We start from the raw sequence: 19,213 nt of genomic DNA, 5'->3' as shown, positions 1-19,213 counted from the left end.
AGAATTTGGTGCAAGTGATATCTGAGACCACTTCAGCTTCTCTGACTTGATTTCCTGGAATGCTTGTTCTAGGGGGAGCTAGTTGTCTTGTAGGAAGTCTGGCTATTTTAAGTTCACCTTATTGTGAGGAAGCACAACCTAAGAGAGGCCATGAGGAGAGACCCTTCACCAGCCAAGACTTCAGATGACTCCCCCGTAGCTGACATCTGGCCACAACTGCATCCAAAACCCCAGTGGAGAATGGACTAGCCATGTGTCGGACGTTGTCAACATACAGAACTGTGAGTGAGAGAAAATATTTTTGTTCTGTGCTGTCTTTTCTAAATATTTATTTCTTTTGGCTGTGCTGGGTCTTTGTTGCTCTGCACCCAGGCTTTCTGTAGTTGTGGAGAGCGGGGGCTACTGTCTACTTCTGGCATGTGGGCTTATTGTGGCTTCTCGGCTTTTCTCATTGTGGAGCATGGGCTCTAGGCTTCTCAGGCTTCAGTGAGGATCTAGAGATGAATTAGTTGGGTTGCACAGGCTTAGTTGCTCCATGGCACGTGGGATCTTCCCAGACCAGGGATCGAACTGTGTCTCCTGTATTGGCAGGTGGATTCTTAACCACTGGACCACCAGGGAAGCCCTATACTATGTTTTCAGTCGCCATATTTTGGGGTGGTTTGTTACAAAGTAGTAGCAATTGGAAGACTTGTTGGAATAGCATTGTGACATAAAGAGTCTATTTTTGGGAGCAGTGTGGAGACAGCATGGAGGATGGGCTGAAGCTACCAAGAATGTGTTAGGAGGGGAAGTGTGCATGGATGTAAACAGAAAGCAAAGGCTGGAATCTAGAGATACTTGTCAGGTAGAAGTGTTGTGAAAAGAAGACTATGAATATCTTTCAGCTTTTTGCCCAAAGAGAACAGGTGGTGGATAATGTCCTTAATAGAAATAAGGGCCCTATTTGAGAGAGTAGATAATGAACTGTGTATATGTTGATGTTGAGGGGGTTACAAGGATTCATTGGTGAAAATGTCTGATAAGCAATTGGAAACTTTAAGGCACACAGGAGATTGGGGCTGCACGTGTACATTCATGTACCATCTCAATTAACAAACAGTGATGGCTGAAGTTATGGAGGCGAGGTCATCAATAGAAAGTATACACAGCAACAGGAGGAGGGACAGATAGTAGAGGTTTGTTAGGAGAATTCAGTGGACAGAGCAGGAAAAAACCAAATAAAAACTGAAAACAGATTAAGTCAGAGAAGTAGAAAATTCATGTCATACAAGCAGAAGGACAAGAGAAGGTCAAGAGCATTGAGCTCTCATTATCAAAAGTCATTGCAAGATTGAGTAAGGTGAGCTTGTGGTATTTGGTTTTGACAATTAAGCGGTCACTAGGTTTCTTAAATAAGACTGCTTTCAATAGGCTGGCTTCAGTTAGAGTAAAATGAAGAAACCACGAATATAGATTATTCTTTAAAGATATTTGGCGTTAAAGTGAAGGAGAAAGACATGGTAGCTTATTTGAGCATGATTGTAGGCCATGAGGGAAAAAGGAGCCTGGCTGGCCACCTGGAAGTGAAAGTCGCCCAGTCATGTCTGACTCTTTGCAACCCATGGCCTATACAGTCCATGGAATTCTCCAGGCCAGAATACTGGAGTGGGTAGCCTTTCCCTTCTCCAGGAGATCTTCCCAACCCAGGGATGGAACCAGGTCTCCCGCATTGCAGGTGGACTCTTTACCAGCTGAGCCACAAGGGGCACTAAATCCCTGAGCCAATGGAAGGGGTGGGATAAAAAGGTCTTCAGAGTCAACTAGTTAATAGTCGTCTAGGGGGAAAATCCCATAGACAGAAGAGCCTTTCAGGCTACAGTCTGTGGGGTTGCAAAGAGTTGGACACGACTGAACAACAGCACACACACTTCAAAGTGTGGTGGATGGATCTGTAGCATCACCACCGCCTGGGAACTTGCTGGAAATGCAGACCCTCAGGATCTGCACTTTCACAAGATCCCCAGATGATCATAGCTTTTAATCCTTACAACCACCAGGTAAGATGGGCATTGCTGTGTTCTGTGCTTAGTTACTTCTGCTGCTGCTGCTGCTAAGTCACTTCAGTCGTGTCTGACTCTGTGCAACCCTATGGACAGCAGCCCACCAGCTCCTCTGTCCACAGGATTCTCTAGGCAAAAATACTGGAGTGGGTTGCCATTTCCTTCTCCAGTACTGGGATGTGGGAGACCTAAAAGAGAAGGGCAACACATGTGGGGAACCAGAATCGTAGAGTAGAGTGTGGCCTGGTCAGGGTACAAGGAGGGATTGCTTGGACTCAGTTTTTTATGGTCTGTAAAATTGAGGGAGTTGAGTGATAGCCCCTTCCAGTGCTGATATAATGTACTGTTGTGTGTTAGTTGCTCAGTCATGTCCGACTCCTTGCAATCCATGGACTGCAGCCCACCAGGCTCCTCTGTCCATGGAATTCTCCAGGCGAATACTGGTGGCTTCAGTCGTGTCCAATTCTTGGTGACCCCCTGGACAGTAGCCCACCAGGCTCCTTCGTCCATGGGGATTCTCCAGGCAAGAATACTGGAGTGGTTTGTCATGCCTTCTTCCAGAGGATCTTCCCAACCCATGGACTGAACCCAGGGCTCCCGAATTGCCGGCGGATTCTTTACCATCTAAGTCACAAGGGAAGCAAGATGGGCATTACTGTTCCCATCTTTACGTATAATAAGAAACCGGTTGCCTTAGCTGAGCTGATTAGTGGCTAAGCCAAGATTGAGTACTAGAACTTCCTGAGTCCAAGTTCCGTTCAGTCTCTCAGTCGTGTCCGACACTTCGCGACCCCATGGACCGCAGCACGCCAGGCCTGCCTTCCATCACCAACTCCCTGAGTCCAAAGTTCTTCTCAAAAGGTAGAGAAGGAAGTTCAGAAAATTTGCACTTTCTCCCAATTCAGGAGAATTGTCAGATCCTGCTGTTGCTGCTGCTAATTCGCTTCAGTCGTGTCCAACTCTGTGCGACCCCATAGACGGCAGCCCACCAGGCCCCGCCGTCCCGGGGATTCTCCAGGCAAGAACACTGGAGTGGGCTGCCATTTCCTCCTCCAATGCATGAAAGTGAAAAGTGAAAGTGAAGTCGCTCAGTCGTATCCGACTCTTTGTGACCCCATGGACTGCAGCCTACCAGGCTCCTCCGTCCATGGGATTTTCCAGGCAAGAGTACTGGAGTGGGTTGCCATTGCCTTCTCCGTGTTAGATCCTAGAACACTTCTAATTATCAGTCAATCACAGGTGTGTTGTTCTAGTGCCCTCAGCTGTGAGTTTGCCCTGAAAACGATGGACGAATCCTTTTCGTAGCCTTTGGCTGCCTCACGGGAAACAACATTGACAGCGTTGGAACTTCACTTCCCAGCAAGCCTCGCGGCTCGCTACGGCGCGAGGCATGACGGGCACCTCGCCTCTCTCTTCGATTGAGCTGCCCGGCAGAAGCGGAATACGTTGCAGCTTGACGTACGGGCGCGCGGCATTCTGGGAAGTGTAGTCTAGCCCGGACTCGGACGACCCCTCGTATGAATGGGGCTCCGGTTGACGGCGAACTACAGCTCCTTGACCGGCAGCGTTGGTGGCAGCCGCTGAGAAAAGGGAGACCGTCACGGACCCGGGAGAGCGGCGCTCCAGGACGGTGGTGATGTTCAGTGCCACGGCGAGGCGGTAGCCGGGCTTCCTGGGGTAGTGGTCTAGTTGGGCGCTTCCTCTGCGCTCTCGCTCCCCTTCCCCTGTCTTGGCCATGCGCCCGGCCTTCGCGGTGGGCCTGGTTTTCGCAGGCTGCTGCAGTAACGTGATCTTCCTAGAGCTCCTGGCCCGGTGAGTGACCCCCGTCGGTCGCACAAAAGAAGCGGGAGGAGGGGCGCCCCCGAACGCTGCAGCTCGGCGTACCCCCCGCGCCCGCGCCCGCGCCCGGTCTTGTTGCCGTTCCCTCCTTACCCCGAGGCGCGCGCGGGCCGGGATGGAATCGCCTCCGCCCGGGTCTGCTCTGGACTACCTGGGACCTTTTTGAGTTGGCTGGTCCGTCATCCTATGCACCGTCAGCTCTCCTGCCCAACAGTTTCTCAGCATCCCTCTAGGGGAACCCTCGGGGTGTATGCTATCGTCACCCGCCCGTTTCATACCCTGGAGGATTGAAGTCTGTAGAGTTTCCACCCCGCAGGGTCGAAGGTAACTCGTGGCAGAAGCCAAGATTCCCCCCAGCTCTTCTCGATCCTGCTAATGCCTCTTGTATGACTTGAGCAAAGCTTGGACTTAAAAAGCAGTCTGACTTGGTTTACACTGCAAAGAAGGTTTCAGTTGTATTAAAGTAGGCTGCAGAACATTTGTTTTATTGGCCTTAGAGATGGTTATGATACTTCACCCAGCATACCTCTTGGGGATGTAGTAGAACGAATTCTTAGGCAGAAAGTTGTCTAATTGACCGGAGATAGATTTTCCAGCATTAAGATACTATTCAATAAATTAGGAAGCTTGCAATTTGAGGCGTAAACTTTATAAATTAAGAATGGTTATGACACTTTCCCAAAGGACACTAAGGTAGCTGTATTGAGGTGGCACACAAACAGTATTAAGTAACAATGTGCAAAGGTCATTGAGCACAAACTGTTACAGAAAAGGCGACAAGTGGACTGGAAAAGCTCAAGACTGAAAATCTCATGAGTTTCAGCCTTTGGCTCTGTCATTCGCCTGGCTGTGTGACGTTTTCAAGTTATTTAGCCTCTCTGGGCTTCCTTTTTCCAGCTATAAAATAATATCTGTGCTGTTTAACACCTTGTTTTAAAATCTGCACAATTATCTCCATTGCCCATCACAACAATCTTATGTACAAGATAGGTCAACAATTATATTCTCTGTTTTACTGAAAGTGAAACACGTCCCAAGAAATTAGGTTCTCTTTTATCACTTGTAAGTGGCGGAACCAGAACTGGAACCCAAGAATCTAAACTCTTAGTCGAGTATCTTTTTCAGCCTTCCTGTTATTTTTAAACTGGAGTAGCCCATAGTTTTGGTCACCCAGTTCCTCGTGTGGTGCTTATTAGACTTGTATTTTATTTTCATGACACTATTGATTAAGTTATTCAGAAGCAACCAGTTTACTTAAGGGAATTCTTTGGGGTTAATTTTTGCAATTACAGAGCTTGAAATTTTATTATGCAAAAAGTGTTGATAAAGATCTGTCATTTGTCATTCTTGGGACTAAGTGGTGAGGGATATGAAAATAAAAGGAAAAGATGCACCCAGCTGTCAGCTGGTACACTTCAAAGGAAGGTCACTTTGGAAATTGGTTTAAAAATATAAAAATGTGATGAAATCAGGTCAGCCATGGAAATGAAGGTCAGAGAATAATAGTGTGTTTATGTTGAATATGCCATTAAATTAAATTTTGCCAAAGGCTGTATGACATCAGAATATGCTAGCAACTGAGAGCCTTTTTTTTTTTAACCAGTTGTGAGCCCTTAGCTAAATTACTTGGTCTTTCTGAGTCTGTTCCGGAGCTGTGAAAGGGTGGCGATACCTCTGCCATCCTCACAGGGTTTTGAAGGATTAAATGAAATTCATGTGCAAAGCCTGAAGCTCATATTTGGTTTGTTCCCCTTTTAACAACTTTTGTTTCAGTATTTGTATACCCGTTTTATTGGGCTTCCCAGGTGGCTCAGTGGTAAAGTATCCGCCGGCAATGCAGGAGATGAGAGTTCGATCCCTTGGTCAGGAAGATGCCCTGGAGGAGTGCATGGCAACCTACTCCAGTATTCTTGCCTGGAGAATCCCATGGACAGAGGAGGCTGGTGGGCTACAGTCCATGGGGGTTGCAAAGAGTTGGACATGATTTAGTGATAAACAACAACTCTGTTTTATTAACTGTTCCTGAAAAGTTATAGGTAAATATAACTGTACAGAATGTTTTTCTGCATTATTCATCTGAATGTTTGCATACAGTGGTAAGGGGTACATTTGCTAATTTAATGAGTGGTACCCCAGACTGAATAGTAGTTTTTTCCTAATTTTCTTGGGCAACTCCAACTTAATCATGTTTCAGATTGAGAAAGTAAGAACTGGTTGGACTAGATAGTCTTCAAGGTTCTTTGTAGATTTGGCTTCCCATAATTTGTAACTCTTGTCTTGGGACATCATGCTGCTGCTAAGTCGCTTCAGTCGTGTCCGACTCTGTGCGACCCCATAGATGGCCGCCCACCAGGCTCTGCTGTCCCTGGGATTCTCCAGGCAAGAACACCGGAGTGGGTGGCCATTTCCATCTCCAATGCAGGAAACTGAAAAGTGAAAGTGAAGTCACTCAGTTGTGTCCGACTCTTCATGACCGCATGGACTGCAGCCTACCAGGCTCCTCCATCCATGGGATTTTCCAGGCAAGAGTACTGGAGTGGGGTGCCATCGCCTTCTCCATAGTGGAAAGCTAATAAAATTTTGTAGAGCAGGCACTGTGCTTCTTCTGTGGTTTTCTTGAAATCATTAGGTATGGAACACCAAGTATGAATGGAAATACTAAAGTGACTTGTAAAGTGAGCATTTTTAATCATTCTCTTCCAAATTGGAAAACAAATTTAGGTTTTTCTTTCTGATTTCATACCTATGATTGGGACCTATAATAAAATACAAAGCACCCATGCAGTGCATAGGGCAAGCATGAAGTATTGAATGAGTGCTTTGATCTTCCTTCTGAGAGAGTTCACCTTCTACTTCGGAATCAAGATATACATCAGTTCCCTGTCTAGGCAAAGTGTCTTAGATCAGGAAAACAATCTGAAACATTTTCTTTTCGGCATTTTATTTTTTAATCAAGTGCCTAATGTTAAATAAGGACATTTTCTAAAAGTAAAACTTTGGATTCTTGCCAAAGAGAATTCAAACAGAAATGATTTGCAGTTAGTGATTATAATTCCTGAGGAATAAAGTTCAAGAAAATAAGTGATTTAGGAGAAAAAGATCTAGGTTTGTACTCTGATGTTTTCAAATGAATTATTCAAGTTAAATTGTTCCACTGGTAGCTATACAGCATTGTGTTCTTAAAAAGTTCGGTAAATTGATTTCTTAAAAATTGAATTATGTGGGCACATTAGGGAGATATAAAAATCCTGTGGAAATAGAGACAAAGTAGATTAGATTGTCAAGGGGAGGGGGACATGGGGACTGATTCCTAATGGGTATGGGATTTCTTTTGGAATGTCTTAAAATTAAATAATGGAAATGACTGCACAACTCTACATATACTAAAAATCACTGAATTAAAAAGGGACCTCCTTGGCAGTGCAGTGGTTAAGACTCAGCGCTTCCAGTGCAGGGGCACAAGTCAATCCCTGGTGGGGGAACTAAGATCCCACATGCTACGTGACAAAAAAGAAAAAAATAATAATAACAATGATAATAATAAATAGAATAATAATAAAATGGAAACACCATTTATTTGCCAGGTAGCCCTGAGAGACTTACCTAACTCAGTGTCATATGGCCCTCAGTGTCTTTAGCAATGAAATGGGCATAATAATACCTACTATGGAGACAGGTATTGTTATAAAATAACACCATGAAGCCATCATAATCAAGGTAATAAACATATCCATCACCTCCAAAATTTTCTTGTGTTCTATTTTATGATAAGAACACTGAACATAAGATGTACCCTCTTAACAAATTCTAAAGTGTACAATATGGAATTGTTAACCATATGTACTTCAATGCACAGGTATCTTTTGAACTTATTTGCTTTGTATAACTGAAAACTTACACCCATTAAACAACAGGTCCCCGTTTTCCCTTCCCCCTTGACCTTGGTGGTCTCCATCTGTTGTCTGCTTCTGTAAGATTGATTTTAGATGCTTCATGTAAGAGGAGTCATGCAGTATTTCCCCTTTTGTGACTGACTTCATTTAGCATGTCTTCCACGTCGTTGCAAATGATATCATTTCCTTCTTTTTTAAGGTTAATAGTATTGTATGTTTATACCACATTTTCTGTATCTATTCACCTGTCCATGGACATTTCAGTTGTTTCTGTATCATCACCAGGTATTGCAAATAGTGCTGCAGTGAATACGGGGGTACAGCTATGCTTTCAAGATCTTGATTTCAGTCAGTTATTTTTAACATTTAAAAAACTTGAAATATAGTTGATTTCTAATGTGCCAATCTCTGCTATACAGCAAAGTGACTCAGTTATACACATACATAAATTTTTGTGGGGGTGGGGGAGTGCGTCCCTTGTAGCTTAGTAGGTTAAGAATGTTAACCTGCCTGCAATGCAGGAGACCTGGGTTTGATTCTTGGGTTGGAAAGATCCCCTGGAGAAGGAAATGGCTACCCACTCCAGTATTCTTGCCTGAGAATCCCATGGACAGAGGAGCCTGGCAGGCTACAGTCCATGGGGTTGCAAAAGTCGGACATCACTTAGCGACTAAACCACCAACCACCACCACATACATGTTTTTAAATATTCTTTTCCATTATGGTATATGGTGTATCCCAGGAGACTGCATAGTTCCCTGTGCTGTACAGTAGGACCTTGTTATTTATCCATTCAATGTATAATAGTTTGCATCTGCTAACCCCAAACTCCCCAGTCCATCGCTCTCCTCCCCTCCCCCTTAGCAATCACAAATCTGACCTCTATGTCTGTGGTTCTATTTCTGTTTTATAGATGGGTTCATTTTTGCCATTTTTAGATTCCACATATAAATGATGTCATATGGTCTTTCTCTCTCTGACTTCACTTAGCATGATATTCTCTAGTTGCATCCATGTTGCTGCAAATGGCATTATTTTGTTTGTTTGTTTTTTTATGGCCGAATAATGTTCCGTTGTATGTATGTACTATATCTTCTTTATCCGTTCATCTGTTGATGGACGTTTGAGTTGTGTCCATGTCTTAGCTATTGTGAGTAGTGCTGCTTTGAACACTGGCGTATGTGTATCTTTTTGAGTTAGAGTTATCTCTGGATGTATGCACAGGAATGGGTTTGCTGGAACATAAGATAAGTCTGTGTTGAATCTTCTGAGGAACCTCCATACTGTTTTGCATAGTGGCTGCACCAATTTATATTCCCACCAACAGATAGGAGAGTTCCCTTTTCTCCACATCCTCTTCAGCATTTGTTGTTTGTAGACTTTTTAATGATGGGTCATTCTGACTGGTGTGAGGTGGTACCTCATTGTAGTTTTGATTTGCATTTCTCTAATACAGTGATGTTGAATATCTTTTCATGGGCCATCTGTATGTCTTCTTTGGAGAATTGTCTATTAAGGTCTTCTGATTGGGTTGTTTTTTTTTGTTGTTGGGTTGTATGAGCTGTTTGTATGTTTTGGAGATTAAGCCCTTGTATGGCGCATCATTTGCAAATGATGCTACGGCTTTCATTCTATAGATTTTTTTTTTTTTTTTTTTTACGGTTTCCTTTGACTTCCCTGGTGGCTCAGACGGTAAAGCGTCTGTCTACAATTCGGGAGACCTGGGTTCAAGCCCTGGGTCGGGAAGATCCCCTGGAGAAGGAAATGGCAATGCACTCCAGTACTGTTGCCTGGAAAATCCCATGGACAGAGGAGCCTGGTAGGCTACAGTCTATGGGGTCGCAAAGAGTCGGACACGACTGAGTGACTTCACTTGCTCTGCCAAAGCTTGTAAGGTCACAGTTGTTTATTTTTATTTCTGTTGCCTTGGGATATTGACCTAAGAAAACATTGGTATGATTTATGTCAGAAAATGTTTTGCCTATGTTCTCTTCTAAGAATTTTATAGTATCATGTCTTATGTTTAAGATTTTAAGGCATTTTGAGTTTATTTTTGTGCATGGTATGAGGTTGTGTTCTAACTTCATTGATTTATATGCAGCTGTTCAACTTTCCCAGTACCACTTGCTGAAGAGACTGTCTTTTGCCCATTTTATATTCTTGTCTCCCTTGTCAAAGATTAATTGACTGTAGGTGTGTGGGTTTATTCTGGGTTCTCTGTTCTGTTCCATTGATCTGTACATGTGTTTTTGTACCAATACCACATTGTTTTGATTACTCTGTGTGTGTGTTAGTCGCTCAGTTGTGTCTGACTCTTTGTGACCCCACGGACTGTAGCCCGCCAGGCTCCTCTGTCCGTGGAATTCTCCAGGCAAGAATACTGGAGTGGGTTGCCAATGCCCTCCTGCAGGGTTTGATTACTGTAGTTTTTTATTAACAGTATTGTCTGAAGTCTGGAAGAGTTATGTCTCTTGCTCCCCCCACCCCACTTAGGTTTGCTTTGGCAATTCTGGGTCTTTTATGGTTCCATATACATTTTGGGGTTATTTCTTCTAGTTCTGTGAAAAATATCATGGGTAATTTTTTAGGGATCGCATTAAATCTGTAGATTGCTTTTGACAGTATTGCCATTTTAACAATATTAATTCTTCCAAATCAAGAGCATGGGATATTCTCCCATTTCTTTGAATCCTACTTGATTTCCTTTATTAGTGTTTTATAGTTCTCAGCATATAAGTCTTTTACCTCCTTGGTCAGATTTATTCCTATTTTTTTGTTTTGTTTTCTGGTGTAATTTTTTTTAAGTTTTTTTTTTTTCCCCTACATTCTCTTTCTGTTATTTCATTGTTTGTGTAAAGAAATGCAACTAATTTCTGAATGTTAATCTTGTATCCTGCACTTTGCTGAATTCATTTATTAGATCTAGCAGCTTTTATGTGGAGACCTTAGAGTTTTGTATATATAGTTTCATGTCATCTGCATATAGTGACAATTTTATCTTTCCTTCTGATTTGGATACTTTTTTTATTTCTTGTCTGATTGCTGTGGCTAGAACTTCCAATACAGTGTTAAATAAAAGTGGTGAGAGTGGGCATCCTGTCTTATTCCAGATTTTAGCAAGAAGGCTTTATTGAGTGCTGCTGCTGCTGCTGCTAAGTCGCATCAGTTGTGGCTGGCTCTGTGCGACGGCAGCCCACCAGGCTCCTCTGTCCCTGGGATTCTCCAGGCAAGAACTCTGGAGTGGGTTGCCATTTCCTTCTCCAATGCATGAAAGTGAAAAGTGAAAGTGAAGTCGCTCAGTCGTGCCAGACTCTTAGCAACCCCATGGACTGCAGCCTACCAGGCTCCTCCGTCCATGGGATTTTCCAGGCAAGAGTACTGGAGTGGGTTGCCAGTGCCTTGTCTGATTATATTGAGTATTGAGTATTAAAATGGCTATGGGTTTGTCATAAATGACTTCTATTATGTTGAGATATGTTCCCTGTATACCCACTTTGGTAAGAGTTTTTCTTTTTTTTAATCACAAATGGATGTTGAATTTTGTCAAATGCTTTTTCTGCATCTATTGAGATGATCATGTGGTTTTTTACTTTTCTTTTGTTAACGTGTATTACACTGATTTTGCATATGTTGAACCATCCTTGTGAATTTGGGGTGAATCCCACTTGGTCATGGTGTATGATCTTTTCTAAATGTTGTTGGATTTGATTTGCTAATATTTTGTTAAGGGTTTTTGCATCTATATTCCTCAGAGATATTGGCCTGTAATTTTATTTTTTGGTGGTATCTTCGTCTGATTTTGACATCAGGGTGATGGTGGCTTTGTAAAATGTCTTTGGGAGTGTTCCCTCCTCTTCAAGAAGCATCAGTATAAGTTCTTTTGTGTGTGTTTGGTAGAATTCACCTGTGAAGCTGTCTGGTCCTGAAATTTTGTTTATAGGGTGTTTTGTTTGTTTTTGTTTTTTTTTTTGTTACAGATTCTATTTCACTTCTAGTGACTGGTCTCTTCACATTATCTACGTCTTGATTCAGTTTTGGTGGGCTGTATGTTTGTAGAAAGTTGTTTCTTCTGGGTTGTTAACTGTGTTGGCATGTAATTGTTGATAGTATTCTATTAAGGTTTTTATGTATTTGTGTGTTATCAGTTGTGGTTTCTCCCTTTTCATTTCTTACTTGTTCTCTTCTCTCTTTTCTTCTTGGTGATCCTGGCCAGAAGTTTGTCAGTTTTGTTCACCCTTTCAAAGAACCAGCTCTTGGTTTTATTGACTTATTTTTTCTGTTGCCCTTTTAATTTCTATTTTATTTATTCCCTCACTAATCTTCCATGGTGGCTCAGATGGCAGAGAATCTGCCTGCAGTAGGGAGACCTGGGATCAATGCCTGGGTTGGGAAGATCCCCTGAGGAAGGGAATGGCTACTTATGCCAGTAGAATTTCTTGGAGAATTCCATAGACAGAGAAGCCTGGCAGGCTACCGTCCATGGGGTCTCAAAGAGTCAGACACAACTGAGCAACTTTCACACATAATCTTTATTATTTCCTTCCTTCTTCTGGCTTTAGATTTTGTTTGTTCTTCTTTTTCTAATTATTTTAGGTGGTAGGTTATTATTTCAGATTTTTCTAATATTTTGAGGAAGGCCTGTATCACTGGGAATGTCCCTCTAAGAACTACTTTTACTACATCCTATAGATTTTTGTATGGTTGTATTTTCATTGTCATTTGTTTCAAGGTATTTTTTAATTTCCTTTTTGATTTCCTCATTGACCCATTGGTTTTTTGTACGTTGTTTAGTTCCCATATAATCTTCCCCCCCCCTCCCTCATTTCTTATCCTGTATTTGATCTATAGTTTCATGCTGTTGTGGTCAGAGAAGATGCTTGAAGTAATTTTTTTTTCCCCAACAAAATTCTTTATTTCACTAGAAATAGCTTTATTGATGAAATCACCAGGAATTTTCAACACAAGATTTAACATCTTAATATCCACCAAGGCCTGGGCTCTGAGGTTTGCTCTGCTTCTCCCAGTCCTTAAAGGGATTTAGAGAGAGACATTGTTAGCAGAGATCAAGTAAGGTGGTTGGAGGTCCCCCTTTCCCAGTCATTGGACAAGCTGCTCAATTCTGCTCCAGAGTAGGAAAGAGCCAGTATTTCAGAGTAGTCCAATAAGAATTTGACATTGCATTTTAATCTCTCATAACAGTTTCAGTTTATCAACAGTATTGGTCCAAACTTATTTGCTTCTGATCTAAGTGTTTTTCATTTTGCAATCTATTTTTGGTGTCCATGTAATTTTAATAAATAACCTCACTCCTTGTGAAAAAAATCAATTAACCCTGTGCCAAGAAAAGTATCTCAAACCTGAATAATCTCATCTTGCTCTTGGAAAGAGGAAATGGGGTTTCCTGCTCTTTTTCCACTCAAGAGATGAACAAATCTACCCCTTGGAAGTCCAAAAATGTTACTTCTGGCCTTGGAATCTGCAGTTTTTGATGGGCTGATTCAAATTACCTAGGAAGAGCAGCTGGAAGTACTAACCGGGCAGCCTTCTTTGGAAATTTCTTCCTAAAATCAACTGTAGAGAATGGTCCATGCTTGTGTACAACTTCTGCTGTTCCATCTCACAAGCCAGGCTCAGAGGAGGCACTGGAGTTCTCAGGAGCAAGAGCAGTACCAGTGGCCCCACAAGGCAGGACCTCAATAACGTGAGGCTTGTCAATGATTCAGGCTGTCTGGTTTCCCTTTTCAAGAATACTGACAATCCGGGCTTGACGACCCTCTCCATACTTTGAAGATTTGATTTCTGAACAAAAGTGAACTGTCTGTTCTCTTGGCAGACAAATCAGTAGCCCTCCAGAAGTTTCTGCTGAGGTTCCTTGCAGGAAACCAGAGCACCTGCTGGCCTGGCTGATGGCAGCCATCTTGGCAATGCTGGGCAGATTACAAATGACAAAGGACACTTCATTTCTCTGTTCTATATCAATAACCTCAGATATGCAGATGACACTACCCTTATGGCAGAAAGTGAAGAGGAACTAAAAAGCCTCTTGATGAAAGTGAAAGTGGAGAGTGAAAAAGTTGGCTTAAAGCTCCACATTCAGAAAACTAAGATCATGGCATCCGGTCCCATCACTTCATGGGAAATAGATGGGGAAACAGTGGAAACAGTGTCAGACTTTATTTTTCTGGGCTCCAAAATCACTGCAGATGGTGACTGCAGCCATGAAATTAAAAGATGCTTACTCCTTGGAAGGAAAGTTATGACCAACCTAGATAGCATATTCAAAAGCAGAGACATTACTTTGCCAACAAAGGTCCGTCTAGTCAAGGCTATGGTTTTTCCTGTGGTCATGTATGGATGTGAGAGTTGGACTATGAAGAAGGCTGAGCGCCGAAGAATTGATGCTTTTGAACTGTGGTGTTGAAGAAGACTCTTGAGAGTCCCTTGGACTGCAAGGAGATCCAACCAGACCATTCTGAAGGAGATCAGCCCTGGGATTTCTTTGGAAGGAATGATGCTAAAGCTGAAACTCCAGTACTTTGGCCACCTCATGCGAAGAGTTGACTCATTGGAAAAGACTCTGATGCTGGGAGGGATTGGGGGCAGGAGGAGAAGGGGACGACAGAGGATGAGATGGCTGGATGGCATCACTGACTCGATGGATGTGGGTTTGAGTGAACTTCGGGAGATGGTGATGGACAGGGAGGCCTGGTGTGCTGGCATTCATGGGGTCGCAAAGAGTCCGACATGACTGAGCGACTGAACTGAACTGAATTCTATCGAGGGTAGCCATGTTGAACATAGCTTCCTGATAGCCCAGTTCTACCTCTTCTCTGAAGAACACCATCTTTATCTTATTCCATCCTTCAGGATTATCCAGTCATTGGTGGGCATTGACAGGCAACTTGGGTTCCTAAGGGTTTAGTTAACACAAGCACATCCCCAACTGCCCCACTGTCAGGCAGGATGAATTCATTTGGTTGATATACCACAGTCGCAACCCCACCAATGATAATACCACCGTTTGCCCCCCAGTCACTGCAGTCCCTCCTTCCTCGGCAGCATCCCGAAAGCCTTTGATCATGAGTGGTGTGATCTTTTCTCACTCCTCCTCAGGCATGCTCTGGCTGACGCTGATTAGCATCAACATGTTGTCACACTCAGTAATGCCCATGGCATAGCGGTCACTCAGCACGTTGGTGCATGTGATGGGCCCCATCACTGTAGGGATCTTCCACCGAGGGGTAAAAGAGGTCGGTGGTCTGCACCAAGGACAGGCCCCCTGTGCCTCAGGGGTATGATGCGGGAATCCATCCCAATGCCGAGGCTGGGGAAGGGCGGGCTGGGCTCTGCCCTCACCAGGCAGATCGGCTTCCTGGGCCATCTCTTCAAGGCCTCCGACGAGGCTCTGGCCCAGCGCTGGTCGTACTTCCGGTTGCGTCAGTCCCGCCTGGAGTTTGAGCAGCATCCCCTGGGGGGCCTTGCAGGCTCAGCCTTGCATGCCGAAGCCAGTGAGCCGCCAGCTCCGGCTGCGACCCAATGCCTGGGGCTCGAAGGGCCTGTTCGACAGGCCCCGGCTTCGAGGCAAGCCTGCCGGGCCTGAGGAACCTTCTCCCCCCGCGGCCACCTCAGCCATAGCCTCTTGCTGGCACCTGTCGCTGCGGCTTGTGCCATCATGCCCGCCCGGCAGAGATAGAAAAAAGAAGATGGAGGAGGAGAGGTCCCTTTTACTTTCCACTCCAGTTAGCAAGGCGTAACAGATATTACCGCAGAGTCTCTCTCTGGCACAACTCGCGCAGCCCAACTGCCGCCACACCACACGCTCCAGGGCCTCCTTCTATACTCTTATATTTGTTGAAGTTAGTTTGTGCCCTAGTGTGTGGTCAATCCTAGAGAATGTTCCATGTGCACTTGAAAAGAATGTGTTTTCTTTTTCGGGGAAGAAGGCGGTTATAATGTCCTGAAAAACGTCAATTCTATTGTATTATTTAGGATCTCTGTTGCCTTATTGATTTTCTGTCTAGAAGATCTGTCCATTGATGTGAGTGAGAAGCTAAAGTCTCCTACTATTATATGCTCATCAATTTCTCCTTTTATGTCAGTGTTTGTTGTATGTATTCGAGTGCTCCTCTATTAGGTGCATATATGTGGATGAGTGTAAAATACTTTTCTTGTATTGATCCTTTAATCATTATATAGTGTTCTTCTTTATCTTTGTTTATAGCCTTTGCTTTAAGGTCTATTTTGTCTGATATGAGTACTGCAACTCCTTTCTTGTCATTTCCATTTGTATGAAATATGTTTTTTCCATTCCCTCACTTTCAGCCCATGTGTGTCCTTTGCCCTAAGGTGGGTCTCATACTGTAGGCAGCATATTGTAGGCTCTTGTTTTTAAATCCAGTCTGCCACTTTGTTCTTTTGATTGGAGCATTCAGTTCATTGACATTTAAGGTAATTATTGATACATATGTATTTATTAGAGAAGGCAATGGCAACCCACTCCAGTACTCTTGCCTGGAAAATCGCATGGACAGAGGAGCCTGGTAGGCTGCAGTCCATGGGGTTGCTAAGAGTCTGGCACGACTGAGCGACTTCACTTTCACTTTTCACTTTCATGCATTGGAGAAGGAAATGGCAACCCACTCCAGGGTTCTTGCCTGGATAATCCCAGGGGTGGGGGAGCCTGGTGGGCTGCCGTTTATGGGGTTGCACAGAGTCGGACATGACTGAAGCGACTTAGCAGCAGCAGCAGCATGTATTTATTGTCATTTTAAACTTTGTTTTCCAGTTGATTCTTCTGTTTCTTTTTGTGGTTTGATATATTTTATGCTTGTGTTCTCTTCTTTTTGGTTTTTGAGAATCAATGTTTTCGATTTGTGGTAGCCCACCTTTTTTTCCCCAATTGTGTTAACCCCTTCATATTGCTTTAGATTGCTTCAGACTATAGGCTCAAACACTTTTTTTTTTTTTTAAATCTGTATTTTCTTACTGTCCTTCCCTCTGATTTTGGTGTCTTTTTTTACATTTTCATGTTTATCTTTTTCTTGTTCCTTGTGTTGATCATCACTTTCACAAGTAGGTTGTTTTTTTTTTTAATCTGTGTACTGGCCAATTTAAATGATTTACTTTCCAATTGTGATTTCCTCCTTCCTATATGGTCTTGCTTTTTTTCTATTTGGAGAAGCCCTTTCAATATTTCTTTTGGGATAGTTTTTAAAGTTGCTGTATTTGTTTAGTTTTTGCTTGTCTAAGAAATTCTTTATTTCTTCTGAATGATGATCTTGCTGGGTAGAGTAATCTAAGCTCCATATTTTTCCCTTCCAAGACTTTGAATATGTTTTGCCACTCCCTTCTGACCTTCAGTGTTTCTGTGGAGAAATCAGCTCATAGCCTTATGGGGGGTTCCCTTATACTTAACTCATTTTAAAAAGTAATTTTATTTACTTATTTTTGGCTTTGCTGGGTCTTTGTTGCTGTGCGGGCTCTCTCTAGTTGCAGCGAGCAGGGGCTTCTCTCTAGGTGCGGTGCACAGGCTTCTCATTGTGCTGGCTTCTCTTGTTGCAGAGTGCAGGCCCTGAAGTGCGGGCTTCAATCGTTGTGACCCTCAGGGTCTAGAGCACAGACTCAGTAGTTGTGGTACATGGGCTTAGTTGCTCTACATCACGTGTGGGATCTTACTGGATCAGTTGTTTATCACTGAGCCACCAGGGAAGCCCTATAGTTGACTGTTTTTGTTTCTGTCTTTAGAAATCTCTCTTTAGCTTTAGCCATTTTTATTAAAATATGTCTTGGTATAGGTCTGTTTGGGTTTATCTTGTTTGGTACTCTCTGTGCTTCCTGTATCTGAGTATCTGTTTCCTTCTTTAGGTTTGGAAAGTTTTCGGCCATAATTTCTCCAAATACATTTTCAATCCCTCTTCTCCTTCTAGAATACCTAATATATATAGATTGGCATGCTTTATATTATCTCACAAGTCTTTTATATTGCTTTCATTCTTTTTTTTTCCATTTGGCTTCCTGTCTGCTGTTTTGATTGGGTAATTTCCATTATTCTGTCTTTCAGGTCACTTACTCTTTCTTCTGCATTATTCATCCTGCTGTCCATTGCCTTTAGCTCTACTTTTGTCTTGGCAAGTGAATTTAAAAATTTTTCTTGCCTCTTTATGTTTCTAGTTCTTTTTTACAGTAATTTGCATTTCTGTCAATAGCCTTTCTTAATTTCTTCAGTATTTTGATTACCTCCTTTTTGAACTTGGTGTCTTTTAGACTGAGGAGATCTATGTCATTGTTCCTTCAGGGGAATCTTCTTGGTCTTTTAATTGGGAGTGTTTCCTCTGCTTCTTCATTTTGCTTATATCCCTCTTACTCTATGAGTTTTGAAAAAACAACTATCTACTGTAGTCTTGGAGGGCTATTTGTATGTGGGAGCATCCCTGCATAGCTTGTGTGAGTTTAATATTTTTTGGCATGAGGGCTGTTTTAGGTTTGGATGGTGTCTCTTTCCTTGGGACTCCTTGAGTTCAAGTAGCCTGTGCCCTGCCTCCTGAGAGTGTACTCAGAGAAGGAAGCTCCTGTGGTGGGCCCACCACCTCCTCACGCACCCCCCAACAATGGCCTTGCTTCGCTGGTGGGCCCAAGCATCTTCCCATACTCCCTTGCCTGTGGCACACCACATCCTAGCCAGCCCTCTCAGGCTGTCTGCATGCAGCCAACCCCAGTCCTCTCCCCAGAGTCTGAGCTCTGAAACCCGAGCCTCAGTACCCAGCCCCCACCCACCCCAGTAGAGAAGCATCTCAGTCTGGGGAGAGCTGGGCAACACTGACCGTCTATGCGGGTCTTTCTCTTTTCCTTTTACAGATGAGTTGCTGTGCTCTCCTCCAGGACTCCGAAGCTCCCTCTCTGTCCTGGCTGATCTCCCTACTAGAGAGGGCCATTCCCAGGGGCAGGAACCTTTCCTCCTTCACAGCTCCCTTTCAGGGGGTCAGGTTCCCATCTCGATTCCTTTCTCTTTTCTCTTTTTGTCCCACCCAGTTACATGGAGATTTCCTTGCCCTTTTGAAAGTCTGAGGTCTTCTGCCAGTGTTCAGTAGGTGTTCCATGAGAATCGTTTCACACGTAGATGTATTTTTGATGTATTTGTGGGAGAAAGTGAGCTCCACGTTCTACTCCTCTGCCATCTTGATCCAATCCTGTTATGATGCACTTTAAAATGTCCTGGGTAGGATAGGAAGAATATACTTTTAAAGGGAATCCTTTTTTTTTTTTTGAAGTAGTTTCTTTTTAACTTTCATACAATCCTAATATTCTAGGTCATGTTTGCTTCAGTTGCTTGAGTGAAGGCCAGACTCAGTGCCCAGAGACTGGAAGCATGAAGATGAACAGGACACCCTTTAACCATCCAGGAAGAAGGATCAGGGCACTGGGTTCCTTCTGCCTCTTACT

At 43.3% G+C, this 19,213-nt stretch overlaps 1 protein-coding gene and 1 pseudogene across 1 annotated transcript in view; one reads left to right on the top strand and one right to left on the bottom strand.

The window, feature by feature from the left end:
- Window positions 1-3,493: 3,493 nt before the first annotated feature.
- The window catches only part of SLC35B4 (solute carrier family 35 member B4), a 41,000-nt gene continuing 25,280 nt past the window's right edge, over window positions 3,494-19,213 (top strand). Inside the window, exon 1 of the mRNA XM_019959106.2 lies at window positions 3,494-3,854. Within this exon, the coding sequence (XP_019814665.1) occupies window positions 3,778-3,854 (77 nt within the window). The 5' untranslated portion in view covers window positions 3,494-3,777. The remainder of the gene's footprint in view (window positions 3,855-19,213) is intronic.
- LOC109557836 (selenide, water dikinase 2-like) lies at window positions 12,750-15,445 on the bottom strand (annotated as a pseudogene).

The sequence above is a fragment of the Bos indicus genome, chromosome 4, assembly GCF_029378745.1.
Source record: "Bos indicus isolate NIAB-ARS_2022 breed Sahiwal x Tharparkar chromosome 4, NIAB-ARS_B.indTharparkar_mat_pri_1.0, whole genome shotgun sequence".
Taxonomy (NCBI): Eukaryota; Metazoa; Chordata; class Mammalia; order Artiodactyla; family Bovidae; genus Bos; species Bos indicus.
This window is presented reverse-complemented; position numbering and strand designations above follow the sequence as displayed.